General features: G+C 42.3%; 2 protein-coding genes across 5 annotated transcripts; one reads left to right on the top strand and one right to left on the bottom strand.

Annotated features, from left to right (window-relative positions):
* Positions 1-9,208: 9,208 nt before the first annotated feature.
* Positions 9,209-13,113, top strand: LOC125535897 (serine carboxypeptidase II-3-like). 4 transcript variants are annotated; one of them, XM_048698968.1, is made up of 7 exons: positions 9,210-9,754; positions 9,830-10,092; positions 10,191-10,448; positions 11,277-11,395; positions 12,098-12,190; positions 12,266-12,371; positions 12,485-12,807. In XM_048698968.1, the coding sequence occupies exons 1-7, from the start codon at positions 9,241-9,243 to the stop codon at positions 12,650-12,652; spliced, it is 1,521 nt and encodes a 506-aa protein (XP_048554925.1). In that variant the 5' UTR covers positions 9,210-9,240; the 3' UTR covers positions 12,653-12,807. The 4 variants fall into 4 exon arrangements, with proteins under 4 accessions (XP_048554923.1, XP_048554922.1, XP_048554925.1 ...); XM_048698966.1 differs by having other exon boundaries at positions 9,209-9,754; positions 12,098-12,371; positions 12,485-13,113; XM_048698967.1 differs by having other exon boundaries at positions 12,266-12,667.
* Positions 13,114-13,519: 406 nt separating this feature from the next.
* Positions 13,520-14,374, bottom strand: LOC125535899. The gene is made up of 2 exons (XM_048698969.1): positions 14,070-14,374; positions 13,520-13,946 (listed from the first exon to the last, which is right to left on the bottom strand). Exons 1-2 carry the CDS (start codon positions 14,275-14,277, stop codon positions 13,819-13,821), a joined length of 336 nt encoding a protein of 111 aa, XP_048554926.1. The 5' UTR covers positions 14,278-14,374; the 3' UTR covers positions 13,520-13,818.
* Between the last annotated feature and the right edge of the window lie 11 nt (positions 14,375-14,385).

Below are 14,385 nucleotides of genomic sequence, written 5' to 3'. Positions count from 1 at the left end.
CGGGAAGTGAACACGGTGTTGGAGTAATGCTTGACGTAGGTTGTTCTAGGATCACTTCTTGATCATAGTTTTTCGACCGTGCTTTTGCCTTCTCTTCTCGCTCTCATTTGCGTATGTTAGCCACCATATATGCTAGTCGCTTGCTGCAGCTCCACATCATACCTTGCCTTACCTATAAGCTTAAATAGTCTTGATCGCGAGGGTGTGAGATTGCTGAGTCCCCGTGACTCACAGTTTACTTCCAAACCAGATGCAGGGGCCGATGATACCGTTCCAGACGATGCGCTTGAGCTCAAGTGGGAGTTTGATGAAGACTCTCACCGTTACTACGTTTCTTTCCCAGATGATCAGTAGTGGTGCCCAGTTGGGGCGATCGGGGACCTTGTCGCATGTGGGGGTTGATCTTTATTTTGGTACCATAGTCAGACCATGAGTGTATTGGATGATTGTAATGCTATTCATGTATTTGTGTGATGTGGCGAGTGTAAGCCAACTATGTATCGTTTCCCCTTTTATTTATTTACATGGGTTGTTGTGAAGATTACCTTACTTGCGACATTGCTTTCAATGTGGTTATGCCTCTAAGTCGTGCTTCGACACGTAGGAGATATAGCCGCATCGAGGGCGTTACAACTTATTGCAAAAGTTTATTATCCCTCGAAGTAAAGTACTACTACGCATGCCCCTAGGGGGTAGATTGGTAGAAAAAGACCATCGCTCGTCCCCGGCCGCCACTCATAAGGAAAGCAATCAAAGAACACCCCATGTTTCAATTTGTCACACAACGTTTACCATACGTGCATGCTACGGGACTTGCAAACCTCAACACAAGTATTTATCAATTTCACAATTACTCAACTAGCACGACTCTAATATCACCACCTTTATATCGCAAAACTATCGCAAGGAATCAAACATATCATATTCAGTGATCTACAAGTTTTATGTAGGATTTTATGACTAACCATGTGAATGACCAATTCCTGTCATCTCTCTAAATAGATATAAGTGAAGCAAGAGAGTTTAATTCTTTATACAAAATATAGGACCATGCTCTAACAAATATAAGTGAAGCAAAAGAGCATTCTACAAATGGCGGTCTTCTATGTGAAGAGAAACAGACAATCCAAACTTCAAATGATATAAGTGAAGCACATGAAGCATTCTATGAATCAATACTCAAAAGATATAAGTGAAGTGCAAAGAGCATTCTATAAATCAACCATGGAATATCACATACCAGCATGGTGCATCAAATAAAAGTGAAAACTAAATGCAAAAGACGCTTCAAGATTTGCACATATCGCATGAACGAAACGAATCTGAAAACATACTGATACATGTTGAAGAAAGATGGGATGCCTTCCGAGGCATCCCCAAGCTTAAACGCTTGAGTCTCCTTGAATATTTACTTGGGGCGCCTTGGGCATCCCCAAGCTTGAGCTCTTGCCTCTCCTCCTTCTCCTCATATCGAGACCTCCTCGATCTTCGAACACTTCATCCACACAAAACTCAACAGAAAAGCTCGGTAAGATCCGTTAGTATAATAAAGCAAATCACTACTCTAATACTGTTGCAAACCAATTAATATTTTGTTTTTGCACTGTAGCTACTGTAATATAACTTTTCCATGCCTTAATCCACTGATAGAAATCGATAGTTTCATCAAAACAAGCAAACTATGCATCAAAAACAGAATCTGTCTTAAACATGATAGTCTGTAGTAATCTGAACATTCACTATACCTATGTTACTCCAAAAATTCTGAAAAAAATAGGAAAAATAAAAAAATTGTATAGAAAGACAGTGCAAAAAGTTTCAGAACCGTTTGACTTTCCAGTAAAAAATGTAAAATCACGCACTACAGACAAAGTTTATGTTCTGCACCGCACAAACCAACAAGCAATGTAAACATCCTAAAGGCAAATCTTGGCACATTATTTTTATAATACAATGGAATTGTACAAGGGGATAATTAGTTTTGTTGAAAAGTTTCTGTAATCAAGGGTCACAAAGTTCCCATGGGCATGAACAAAGTTCAAGGCTAGCTCCCATTTTAACAATGCTCGTCTTTCTCACTTTCGCTTTTCTTTTTAAAAAAGTTTTAGGTTCTCATCTTTATTATTTTTTGTTTTTAAACTTTATAAAAGCACACAACAGAAATAAATGACTCTAAAACTTCCGGGTTGTCTCCCTGGCAGCACTTTTAAACTAGGCATATAGTGCTCAAGTAATGGATTCACCCGGATCCCAAGGTATATCAAAGCCAATTTGAATTAACAATGATTTGTGATTTAGCAGTGAGCACAAAGTAACATATATCATGCAACAACGAAGTATAACTCTCTTTATATGCATCGGCATGTCATAAAAGAACAATTCACGCACATAAAGTAAAGGCCAATGCATAGTATAAATAGTTTTTGCAATTTTATCGTGTTGTAAACATAGAGAGGTGGAGATGTAGTTCCTATCTCATAATAATTGCAAGTAGGAGCAGCAAGCACATGCATATTACATTCATCAAAATCATCATGTGCAACAGTAAAATGCAACCCGTCAACATAATCCTTAATCAGAGCAAACTTCTCCGATATAGTGTAGTTTGGAGAATTCAAAAGGATAATAGGACTATTATGTGTGGGTGCAATAGCAACAATTTCGTGTTTAACATAAGAAACTATAGCAAGTTCATCTCCATAAGCATCATTCATATTGGCATCATGGCCACAAGCATAGCAAGCATCAAGTTCATCAAAAAGGGGTATTTCAAAAGAATCAACGGGATCATAACAATCATCATAGCAATCATCCTTCAGTAAGAACGAAGGGACATTAAATAATGTATGAGTTGGAGAGTTACTCTCATTAGAAGGTGGGCACGGTAGCTAATCCACTCTTCCTCCTTTTATTCTTCGCTCTTCTCATCATCTTTTTCATCCAATGAGCTCACAGTTTCATCAATTTCTTCTTCCATAGACTCCTGCAAAATATTAGTCTCTTCTTGGACAACGGAGAAGTCCTCAATATATGGTTTAACATAGACATTAGAAGCATAATTATCATAAAAATATTTAAGTATGGAAAAAATTTCAGATTTGTAAAGAGTAGCATCATACTTTTCAATCAAAGAAGCAATTTCATAAGCACCCTTAAAACAAAAAAATTCTTCAATTTGTTGAACATCATAGTAATTATAAACACCCTTAGCATATGAAGATACGATTCCATTATCACTAAACTCACATTGGTAGGGAAGGTGTTTCTTAGGGTTTTCAGAACAACAACATCATATATTTCACATAAATTCCAAGCATAGCATTGCAAACGATGAATTTGATTCAATAAAAGTTTCCCTTTTTGAGATAAGCAGTGTCGCACATAACAAGCATGTTCATCTAAAGATTTGCCCTCAACTAAGCTAGTTGAGGTTTCAGCATGAGCACATAGGGATCGAAGATGATCCAAGTAAAAGCTTCAGGAGTGTGATAGATTTTGAGTGGTTCTTCAACCATTGGTGTAGTAGGTACAACTCATTTTTTTGGTATTTTGCGTTTCCTACCCATAACTAAAGATAGAAAACAAGAGCACAAAATAAAAACTACTTAGTGATAAAGCAAACAAGCACACACGAGAATATTCACCCCACGCTATAACTCCCCGGCAACGGCGCCAGAAAAAGGTCTTGATAACCCACAAGTATAGGGGATCAATTGTAGCCTCTTTCGATAAGTAAGAGTGTCGAACCCAACGAGGAGCTAAATGTAGAACAAATATTCCCTCAAGTTCTATCGACCACCGATACAACTCTACGCACGCTTGACGTTCGCTTTACCTAGAACAAGTATGAAACTAGAAGTACTTTGTAGGTGTTGTTGGATAGGTTTGCAAGATAATAAAGAGTGCGTAAATAAAAAGTAGGGGCTGTTTAGATGAAGACACAACTAAATTAGTTTTAGTAGAGAGTTTGTTGTCACACAAGAAAGTTATTTGTCCCTAGGCAATCGATAACTAGACCGGTAATCGTTATTGCAATTTTATTTGAGGGAGAGGCATAAGCTAACATACTTTCTCTACTTGGATCATATGCACTTATGATTGGAACTCTAGCAAGCGTCCGCAACTACTAAAGATCATTAAGGTAAAACCCAACCATAACATTAAAGTATCAAGTCCTCTTTACTCCCATATGCAAACAACCTACTTACTCGGGTATGTGCTTCTGTCACTCACGCCACCCACCATAAGCAAATCATGAACGTATTGCAACACCCTACATCGGGGATCCCTCACGTTTGCGCGACACGGAGAGTACCATAGGACAACACCAATAATAAAACATGCAACTCAAACCAATCACGATCATCAGTTAACCCATAGGACAAAATGGATCTACTCAAACATCATAGGATAGCCATACATTATTGAGAAATAATATATAGCGTTGAGCACCATGTTTAAGTAGAGATGCAGCGGGTAAAAGAGGGGTTACACTTCTGCATAAAGGGGGGAAGAGTTGGTGATGACGGCGGTGAAGTTGTTGGTGAAGATTGCGGTGACGATGATGGCCCCGGCGGCACTCCGGTGCCACCGGAAGCGAGGGGGAGAGAGCCCCCCTCCTTCTTCTTCTTCCTTGACCTTCTCCCTAGATGGGAGAAGGGTTTCCTCTCTGGTCCATGGTCTCCATGGCGTGGGAGGGGGGAGAGCCCCTCCGAGATTGGATCTATCTCTCTATCTCTCTCTGTTTTTGCGTTCCCAGATCTGACCTTTCACCATTTCTTATATTCCCGGAGATCCGTAACTCTGATTGGGATGAATTTTGGACACGATCTCTATCCGAATATTAGCTTTATTGCAGCGAAAGAAGGGCACCAACCGCCCTACGAGGTGGCCACGAGGGCCCAGGGCGCGCTTGAGCCCCTAGGGCGCGCCCCCTGCCTCGTGGCCCCCTCGGGCATCGTCTCGCGTTGATTCTTCTTCCTAAAAATCACATATATTCCAAAAAAAATCTCCGTCAGTTTTTTATCCCGTTTGGACTCCGTTTGATATGGATTTTCTGCGAAACAAAAAAATATGCAACAAACAGGAACTGACACTGGGCACTGGATCAATATGTTAGTCCCAAAAATAGTATAAAAAGTTGCCAAAAGTATATGAAAGTTGTATAATATTGGCATGGAACAATAAAAAATTATAGATACGACGAAGACGTATCAATATTACCCTTAAAGAGGAAATAAAATACAATAATAAGCAAAACAAAATAGAAATAATGAAGTTTTGTAAGGAACAGCGAATTAGTGGCATTGATATTAACTTTAAGAAGAAAGAAAAGGCGAACTTATATTTAAAAAAACTTGCACATGACTTCGCAAAATTGCACTTTTCTGCAATTTTGGCATTTATGTTATTGTGTTTGTGTGTATACATTTGTAGTATGCAAAGAATGATTATAAAATATTGTAATTTTTGCATATATTTATAGTGTTTGTGTGTATACACTTATTCACCCACCTGACATTCAGATATATCCACACACAAAAAAAGAACCGACTAATAAAGAAAAATGATAAACAAAAGCAAAAACAGAAAAGAACAAAATGAGAGAAGGGACGGCTTGGTCACAAAGTAATGGGCTCCAGCCTGTTAACAAATTGACTGATCAAAATCTGTGGCGAGTCAAAAAAACTCAGCCCAATACAACTCACAAAACAAACTAAAAAAAAAAAGGAGCATGAACCAGAAAGCAGAAATCAACGGCTAAAAACACAGACTCACCCAAAAATTAATTCCCAGGCGACTTACATATTGTTAAAGTGATATATCTTTATTTTTATCTAATAATATAGCGCCCACTGCTTTTGGTCGTACGTCGTCGGTATTTTTGCAGAAACGTCCCTTTGTTTTTTGATATTCAACCCATAGTCCTATTTTAAGTGCCAAAACGAAATGTTTTTAGGATTTCACACAAAACCCCTACACTTTCAGGTAATCAAGTGACAAATTGAATCATTTTTTGCATTTTTCAGAAACTACCATGTCTTGTATGCTAATTAACCCGCAGTCTACGTTGAACAAATGTTTTTTTTAATATCCATATTTTTTAAACCATAACTCCAATTTTAACATGTTATATATGAAATTTGATTAGAAAAAAGTGTAGAATCCGAATATGATATTTTTTTTTACCTCTTAACCATTTTAGGAATGCTATTTAGAGTGCAACCTTAATCAATACCGCGCAAAAAAATTGGAGACGAAATAAATGTAGCAAGAGAAAAACCTCATCTTATGCTACGAGAGAGACGGTTTACAATTGACCACATTCAAGGGCATTGTGATTCTATAAGCACTATGATCATTGTATGTGAGAATGCGACGAGGGACAAATGGCAACAAGATGGGTGTCATGTTAAAATAAAGAACATGAATCTGTTGGTTTCTTGATTCATGATTATTTGCGTTACGGGCATTTTGTATCTTTTTCTCCCGTTGCAATGCATTGGCTCTTTTGCTAGTTAAATCCAAATACCTAAGAATCTTGACGTTAGTGGTTAACTGTATGAGTTTTTGTAATCACGGGGAGACAGTGAGGGTCGTTCCCTCACTAGTGGAACACACCAAAGCTAACCATGCCCACGTCCAAATCACGTGGTAATTAATTGGCTAATTGGGAGCTCGCCTAACCAATTACATTAGGGATATAGTACTTTTGTGTGTGAACCATTAGGGATATAGTTAGTAATAGCTGGAGCAGCGGTCAGGTTCAACAACCACGGCCAAAGTATGTTCAACTCGTTTCCGCTAACGACACCCCGTTTGATCTTTTTGTTGCACATATGTCAACACTTCTAGATGACAATGATCGGCCATTAGGATTTCTTTGAGGTTAACTAATTAAGAGTCGTCCATATACTGTTTTCAAGTCATCGCAGCCACCTTGTATTGCAACCAGATCCTTTGTCGAGAACGTGGAGGACAGCATGTTTCACAAAGCACAAGCATTTCCTGTATTCGAAAAAGAAAAAAGAAAAAAAACCACCAAAAAACCCTAGGCAGAAGCAACACTCCAGTAGACATCTTGGATCGTTCAGCATCCTGCCACCACTCACTTTAGTACCGGTTCGTGGCACGAACCGGTGCTAAAGGTTCGCCACGAACTGGTACTAATGAGAGCGGCCGGCTAGCCGTTGGAATCAGCACTAATGCACACATTAGTGCCGACTCAAAACCAAACCGGCACTAATGTGCTTCACATTTGACCATTTTTCTACTAGTGATACGGTCATCTAGTTGCTGAAATAAAAACAAATGATAGAAGACAGGGAGTTTATTTTTCAGAAAATTTGCCCTGAGCAAAATAGGGTAGCAATCGGTTGGTTATTTATAGTCGCACCGTGTGTTACTTAATTGTATGGCACATCGTTGTCCTTTTTGTATTGAGTCGTTTGTGCCACTTGACTGTAAGTCTATCAAATGGCACTTCGGCCTCCTTTGCTTTGGAGGAATTTCATAGTAAAGCCCCCTTCGAAGCATATGTGTAGAAAACAAAGGAACAAAAACCTTTATAGGAAAAGAATCGAGGTGCTAGTACAAACCTATGGGACAGAGAAACAAGGGAAGTAGAAAATCAAGATGTTTGCTCCACAGGAAAGGGAAAATGGAACATGCAATCGTTTGGGAACCATCAATTGCAGTACATGAGGCCATTTCCAATGCTTCACCTTGTATAGGTGCTAAGCATGCCATATAGACCAAAAATCTGATATGACAATACAACTAAGAGGAGAGAGATTAGTTTGATGACCCCAGTAAAAATCAATGCCAAGCGCGCGAACCTAGACAAAATATGTAAATAAAGCAAGCTCACCAATACATGAAAGAGTTTAGTAGCTAAGTAATTAAATGAAGGAAGCTTAGCTACAACAAATTAAGCACATATACATTAAGGACTATAGTTGCTAAACTATTTAATGCGTTTAGCCCCTCATCTAAGCAACTATGCATTGAATGCATTGAAAGAGGTCTCACTGAAGCATCGCATGTTGTGGGCCTCTACTAGTAGCTTTTCTTGTGTCTCGGCTCACGACTCCGCCAAAAAAAAAGCTCCAGGCAGATGTTTTATTTCTTGCGATATCAGAGGCTATAGAAACTTTCCCCCGGGATTATAGCAGTTCGTTCCTGTGAATCGAACGCTACTTTCATAAAACTTTCCCTTGTTTCTTCTTCCTGTACTTTTCCTCCACAATTCCTTCAAACCAAACGTAGCTTAATTCTATAGAATAGGATTTTTATACGAATATTTTCTTTAGATTCTTCTAGTTCATAGGAATGGATTCTTATTCCTAAGTGAGATTAGTTTCTATCCTCCACATTTCAAAAAAAACATTATCCTAGATTTAATGGATTTTTTTATGGTGTGAACCAAAGGACTTCTCTTTTTCTATGTATGTGGATCGGCTTGGGCTTCCGGCTTTTGATGTTGGGCTTAGGTGAGTGGTCTGGGTAGTGGCCCAGCTAGCACCCCTTCATCATTTTGATGTTAGGCTTAGATGAGTGGTCTGGGTAGTGGCCCAGCTAGCACGCCTTCATCATTTGAATAGGAGTAGCGGCAAATGTTGCCAAGATGGCGGATTCAGGCATATTGTTGTAATACTTTGTAAGGTCCTCGAGAATAATCAATAAAGTGGCCGCATGCATCTCCAGATGCAGAGGCCGGGGGTCATCCTCCTTTTCTAAAAAAAAATCCATAGGATTTAAGATACATGTCATTTCATTTTCAACAAATTTCCTATTCCTATGATAATCATATCCTATGGACTAAATGAGGCCTTCGAATAGAAGATCTCCCTCTTGTTCTCGACTTTCGACGTTGGATCAAATCAAAATCCCACCGTCGGATGCCACTCACTTGCCAGCTTCCATCTGGACCGTTGCTTATCTTAATCCAGGACTGTCCCGTTTCTCCTTAACGATAGATGCAGAGCATTTAGGCCCTGACAGTGTGCCTAGTAGTGCCTAGTGAACTTTCGAAAGAGAAAAAGACAGTGTCACTACTACTGCCTAGTGGATAGCCCATCTATCTTGAAGGAAATTCTCCGACACCGAGCTTGGGTGTCGGGAAAATCCCCGCCCTATAAATATCACTACCAGACACGACTACACGAGCACCCAGCCGTCTCCGGTGTGCAGCCACCGGCCGATAGAACAGTGCCGGCAGAAGCTGAGAAACAGAGCACCATGAGGAGGGCCGTGCTGATGTTGGTTCTGGTGTTGGTGCAATGCCTCGCGCTGGGCTGCGGCACGGCAGCGGCGGCCAGGGCGCGGCAGGGCGACCTCCTGCGCCGGCTGCGCTGGTCGTCGTCGCTGGCGGCCGTGGAGGAGCCGACCAGGGCGACGGCCAGCAGAAGACCCAAGCCGGTGCCGGTGCCGGCGGCTGAGGTCGGGCGCAAGGAGGCCGACCGCGTGGATGCGCTCCCCGGGCAGCCGCGCGGCGTGGACTTTGCGCAGTACGCCGGGTACGTGACGGTGGACCCGGCGGCCGGGCGCGCGCTGTTCTACTACCTCGCCGAGGCCGTCGGCGGCAACGGCAACGACGACGGGTCGTCGTCCAAGGGCAAGCCCCTCCTCCTGTGGCTCAACGGGGGCCCCGGGTGCTCGTCGCTGGGGTACGGCGCCATGGAGGAGCTCGGCCCGTTCCGCGTCATGAGCGACGGCAAGACCCTCTACCGCAACCCCTACTCCTGGAACCACGGTACGCAGTCACCACGCTCTCGAGTTCACCGTGGCATGAGATGATACATTGGCGAGTGATCGGGTCATGATGCAGCGGCGAACGTGCTGTTCCTGGAGAGCCCGGCGGGGGTGGGGTACTCGTACTCGAACACGACGGCGGACTACGGCCGGGGCGGGGACAACCGGACGGCGGAGGACGCGTACCAGTTCCTGGCCAACTGGCTGGAGCGCTTCCCGGAGTACAAGGGCCGAGACTTCTACATCGCCGGCGAGAGCTACGCCGGCCACTTCGCGCCGCAGCTCGCCCACGCCGTCCTCCGCCACGCCTCCCCGGCCATCAACCTCAAAGGGGTCATGGTACTCGTCGTCAAGCTCTAGCTTACACATTAATGAATCATCGTCATCAGTTGTGTGTGCATGCATGCTAAGCGATGCGATGCGTGCCGTGTCTTAAGATTGGGAACGCGGTGATCAACGAGGGGACGGACAAGAAGGGCACGTTCGACTTCTACTGGACGCACGCGCTCATCTCCGACGAGACGGCCACCGGCGTCAACCAGAACTGCAACTTCACCAACGGCGCCCAGTCGAATGATCTCTGCGACCAAGCCAACGACGACGTCGTCGAGAACCTCCGGGACATCGACAACTACAACATCTACGCGCCGAACTGCCAGACGGAAGGGCTCGTCACGCCGCCTATCACCCCCTCGGTATGTCGCCGTCGTCGTCACAGCTCACCATATTGTGACGATGGACTAAGAAATGATACTCTACCATGCATGCACGAAATATCCCGTGTATATATCTACTCCCTCCGTTCCTAGTATAAGTCTTTCTAAAGATTTCAATACAGGCTACATACGGATGTATATAGACACATTTTAGAGTGTAGATTCATTCATTTTGCTTTATATGTAGTTCATATTATAGAATCTCTAAAAAAACTTATATTTAAAAACGGAAGAAGTACTATTCACCACTACTTCGTGATTCGTGTCATGTTTTAGCCAGTGATGAAAATTGATTTATTTCATAGTATTACGTCATGTTTCATGGGCACGTTTCTCTCGTTCCAGCGTGTATCATATTGTTTCGTGGTGTATCAACAAATAAGAGTACACTTATTCCAGAGTGGATTTGTCGATACAGTATACACAACTGCACTTTGAAACAAGAAAAACCTAAGAAAACATCATGTAATACTTTGAAATAAGATATATATATATATATATATATATATATATATATATATATCAGGAAACAAGGCACAGATCTTAAAGCAGTTGTTAACAGTGAATACACGCGTGGGATATCTCATGCGTAGTACATTAACCACTCTCACAACATGTTGCCCTTGATGCCTAGACTGGGTATGAGCTTGACATCATGGTCGATGTGGTTGCTTGCCATTGTTTGAGTGGATTTACGTCGATTCCCACAACAAAATGTGTACAATAAAATAAAGGAGAAAATAAGTTTGTTTTTCTTGAGGTACTGAGTAGTGAAGTTGACTTGGGTTGTACTTTACGTGCCTCCAGATTGAGAGCTTTGATACGTGCACAAGTAATTATGTGGAGGCCTACCTCAACAAGCCAGATGTTCAAAAGGCGCTCCACGCAAACGTCACCCGCCTCAACCACCCCTGGTTAGCCTGCAGGTATCATCCACCGCTTACCCATTCTATGGTGTTATTTTAGAAGCGCCGTGTATTTAGCATATTGAGGTGAACAAAAGAGAAAGCTAAAAACAAAGTTTGTCTTCTCAGCAACAATATCTCTCATCAAATATTTAAGGATATCTAGTTAGTAAAGAAAAAACTAGAAAATAATCCATTGTACTCCCTTCGTTTTTATTTAGTCCTTATTTTAGCTTTAGTCAAAGTCAAGCTTTGTAAACTTTGACAAAGTTTATAAACAAAAATATTAACATATACAATAACAAATCAATATCATTAGATTCATTATTGAATATACTTTCACATCATATAGATTTGTTATGATAAATATTTATATTTTTTCTATAAACTTGGTCAAACTTTACGAAGTTTGACTTCAATATACTAAGTAAATAAAAACGGAGAGTACATTATATTTTACTGTCACCTCTAAATTGCATGGCAGGTTTAAGACAAGACCATCTTAGCAATCACTATACATGTCCTCATTTGTGCTAATGTTAGTCTCAGGTGTCCAAATTAGCTCAGTTCTACACTTTCTACTCATAGAAAAGCAGACAATATGGTTCGTCAAAATGAAGGCTAAACAAATCAAATTCCATTGACAACAAATCAAACGGTTTATGAAAGAATGAAAGGTCGATGTTCCACTCAAAGAACACTATTTTTCTTGCCCATTTTCAGCGAGGTCTTGACACGCTGGGTCGACAGCACCACAACTGTTTTGCCCATTATCAGGGAGCTGATGAAAAACAACATCAGAGTCTGGGTGTACAGGTACGCGTGCATCATACTAGATCGTAGCACTCTACAGATACTCATGCATGAAACTAAAATCAACGATCTTCGCAGCGGAGACACCGACGGGAACGTGCCGGTCACGGCCACCAGGTACTCCATCAACCAGCTCCAGCTCCCCGTGGCTGCGAAATGGAGGCGGTGGTTCAGCAGCACCAAGGTGCAACCTGAAATCCCCCGCCTTAATGGAACTGAAACCCTAACTGTTGAGCCCGACAAAAAATCTGCAGAATTTGTAAATGACATGTTCTTCGATCTTGTGAACGAACTCAGGGTGCTGGAGAGGTGGGCGGATACGTGGTGCAGTACAAGGGCGGCCTCAGCTTGGTGACGGTGAGAGGAGCTGGCCACGAGGTCCCCAGCTACCAGCCGCGGCGAGCGCTTCAGCTTGTCCAGGCCTTCCTCGCCGGCACAACGCTCCCTGACTGCAAAAAATGCTAAGAGGGAGTCAGGGAGATGGCAGATGGTAGTAGTACAGCAGCACCACCACCTTGAGTGCTTCACTGGTTATTACAGTAGATTTTACAGTACAAAATAGTGCTACTCCTACAAGAAATAAGTAGATTTTACAGTACAAAATAGTGCTACTCCTACAAGAAATAAGCAAAACCCTGGGATCAGGCATGATGACGTACCTTACTTTGTACACTATCTATGGTTACCGACGATTTAGTTCTTTTGCGGGGTGAAAGGGAGTTTTATTTCAAAATGATAGGGTTACAATCTCGAGACAGCTGCTCCTCACAACATGAAGGACTCGAGTTTGACCATACTGCAGTACAACACTCGGTACGGCTAGTGTGCCAAAAGATGTGCTACCCTATTCTGCTCTCGACCAATTTTACAAGGAACAAACTCCCTAGCAACCATGTGAGCTTTAATCTCTGCGTCAAGATGACCATAGGCTAATCTGGAAAGTGTGACGTCTCCAATTGGACGATCACCGGCATGTCTGAATGTTGAATGGCCAAAGCCATATCATGCATGATTGCATGAATTTCCGCTTCAAGGGCGTCATTACAATGAAAAATATATCTATATGCCGCAAAGATCGTAGTCCCATCCCTGTTCCGCAGTACCATTCCAGCAGAAGCACGCCCATCATGGCTTGAAAAAGAACCATCAACAGATAGGGCTACCCAGCTCTGATGATGGCCGAGGCCATGGAACAGGGGTTGGTGTACATTTTCTGCTCACAACACATCCATCCTCCGAGATTGGCATCTTTCCTTTTATTATCTCTTCCATACTAAATTTCCTTGCCAAATGAAGCGACTTGTAATAGCTGTCCAAGTAATCAACAGTAGCTTGAACCGGGGTCTCACCCTTTCCATGAGTAATATCATTACGTAGCTGCCATATGCGCCAAATGGTCTTTAGTTATAACAGCAAGTAATAAGCCAAGTGTTTCTCAAGAAGCAAGATCAATTTCATGATTGCTACATCAAGCACGCTACTATATTCGCACAAGATCCCATCAGCTGCCTCGCGTCACGCCAGATGATGAATCACCCAAGGGCAGCTTGTTCGTAGAGTCGACGGTAATGATGACTTGTTCTTCTCCAGTGGATTCTTCCATGCTGGGCTGCAAGGCTTCAGCAGAGAAGCTACCACCCGGCTGGTTCCTCTGCCCATTGGCCTCCGTGAACAGCTACTTCGAAGATGATAACTCTAGCTGCTTGTGCTTCCACCTGAAAGCTGTTTGCTGCGGAGCAACTGTCCATGTTGTTCATTTCTGTAGGTAAACAGGAAAACATCAATGTCAACATCAATCAGTAGATATAACTTAAAAACGTACGAGTAGGCCTATAGATTTCCATTTTTCATGATTCACTTCTTGATGGATGATGTGCAGAACCTGAAGACTGCAGACCAAGTAACTCCAGGTCCATGCTTGATGGCAGCAGCACTCCTGGAGGTACGATGTTATTTTGGTTCTCCGCCTTCAAAGTTCCTTCTAGTATGATGCCGATGTAATTATGCTCGAGTATGATGTCTTCGCCCTTGGTGTACAAGTTCATAGTAGATCCTGTGCTGACGAGAAGCCGCGTCTCTTGCATTGTCATTCTCTCGAACACACGTGGGATCAAGAGCTTAGCAATGACTGCAGCACTTTCCTGCAATTTCCATGTGCCAGTGATTAAGGAGTGGCGGATTAGATTCTTTCAAAATGC

Source organism: Triticum urartu, chromosome 2, assembly GCF_003073215.2.
Source record: "Triticum urartu cultivar G1812 chromosome 2, Tu2.1, whole genome shotgun sequence".
Lineage (NCBI taxonomy): Eukaryota > Viridiplantae > Streptophyta > Magnoliopsida > Poales > Poaceae > Triticum > Triticum urartu.
This window is presented reverse-complemented; position numbering and strand designations above follow the sequence as displayed.

Coding starts and splice junctions, on each gene's coding strand:
- LOC125535899 (XM_048698969.1), bottom strand. CDS start 14,277: ATGACAATGCAAGAGACGCGGCTTCTCGTCAGCACAGGATCTACTATG. Junction 13,947..14,069: donor ACTTGGTCTGCAGTCTTCAG/GTTCTGCACATC, acceptor GTTTACCTACAG/AAATGAACAACATGGACAGT.
- LOC125535897 (XM_048698965.1), top strand. CDS start 9,241: ATGAGGAGGGCCGTGCTGATGTTGGTTCTGGTGTTGGTGCAATGCCTC. Junction 10,093..10,190: donor TCAACCTCAAAGGGGTCATG/GTACTCGTCGTC, acceptor CCGTGTCTTAAG/ATTGGGAACGCGGTGATCAA. Junction 11,396..12,097: donor CACCCCTGGTTAGCCTGCAG/GTATCATCCACC, acceptor GCCCATTTTCAG/CGAGGTCTTGACACGCTGGG.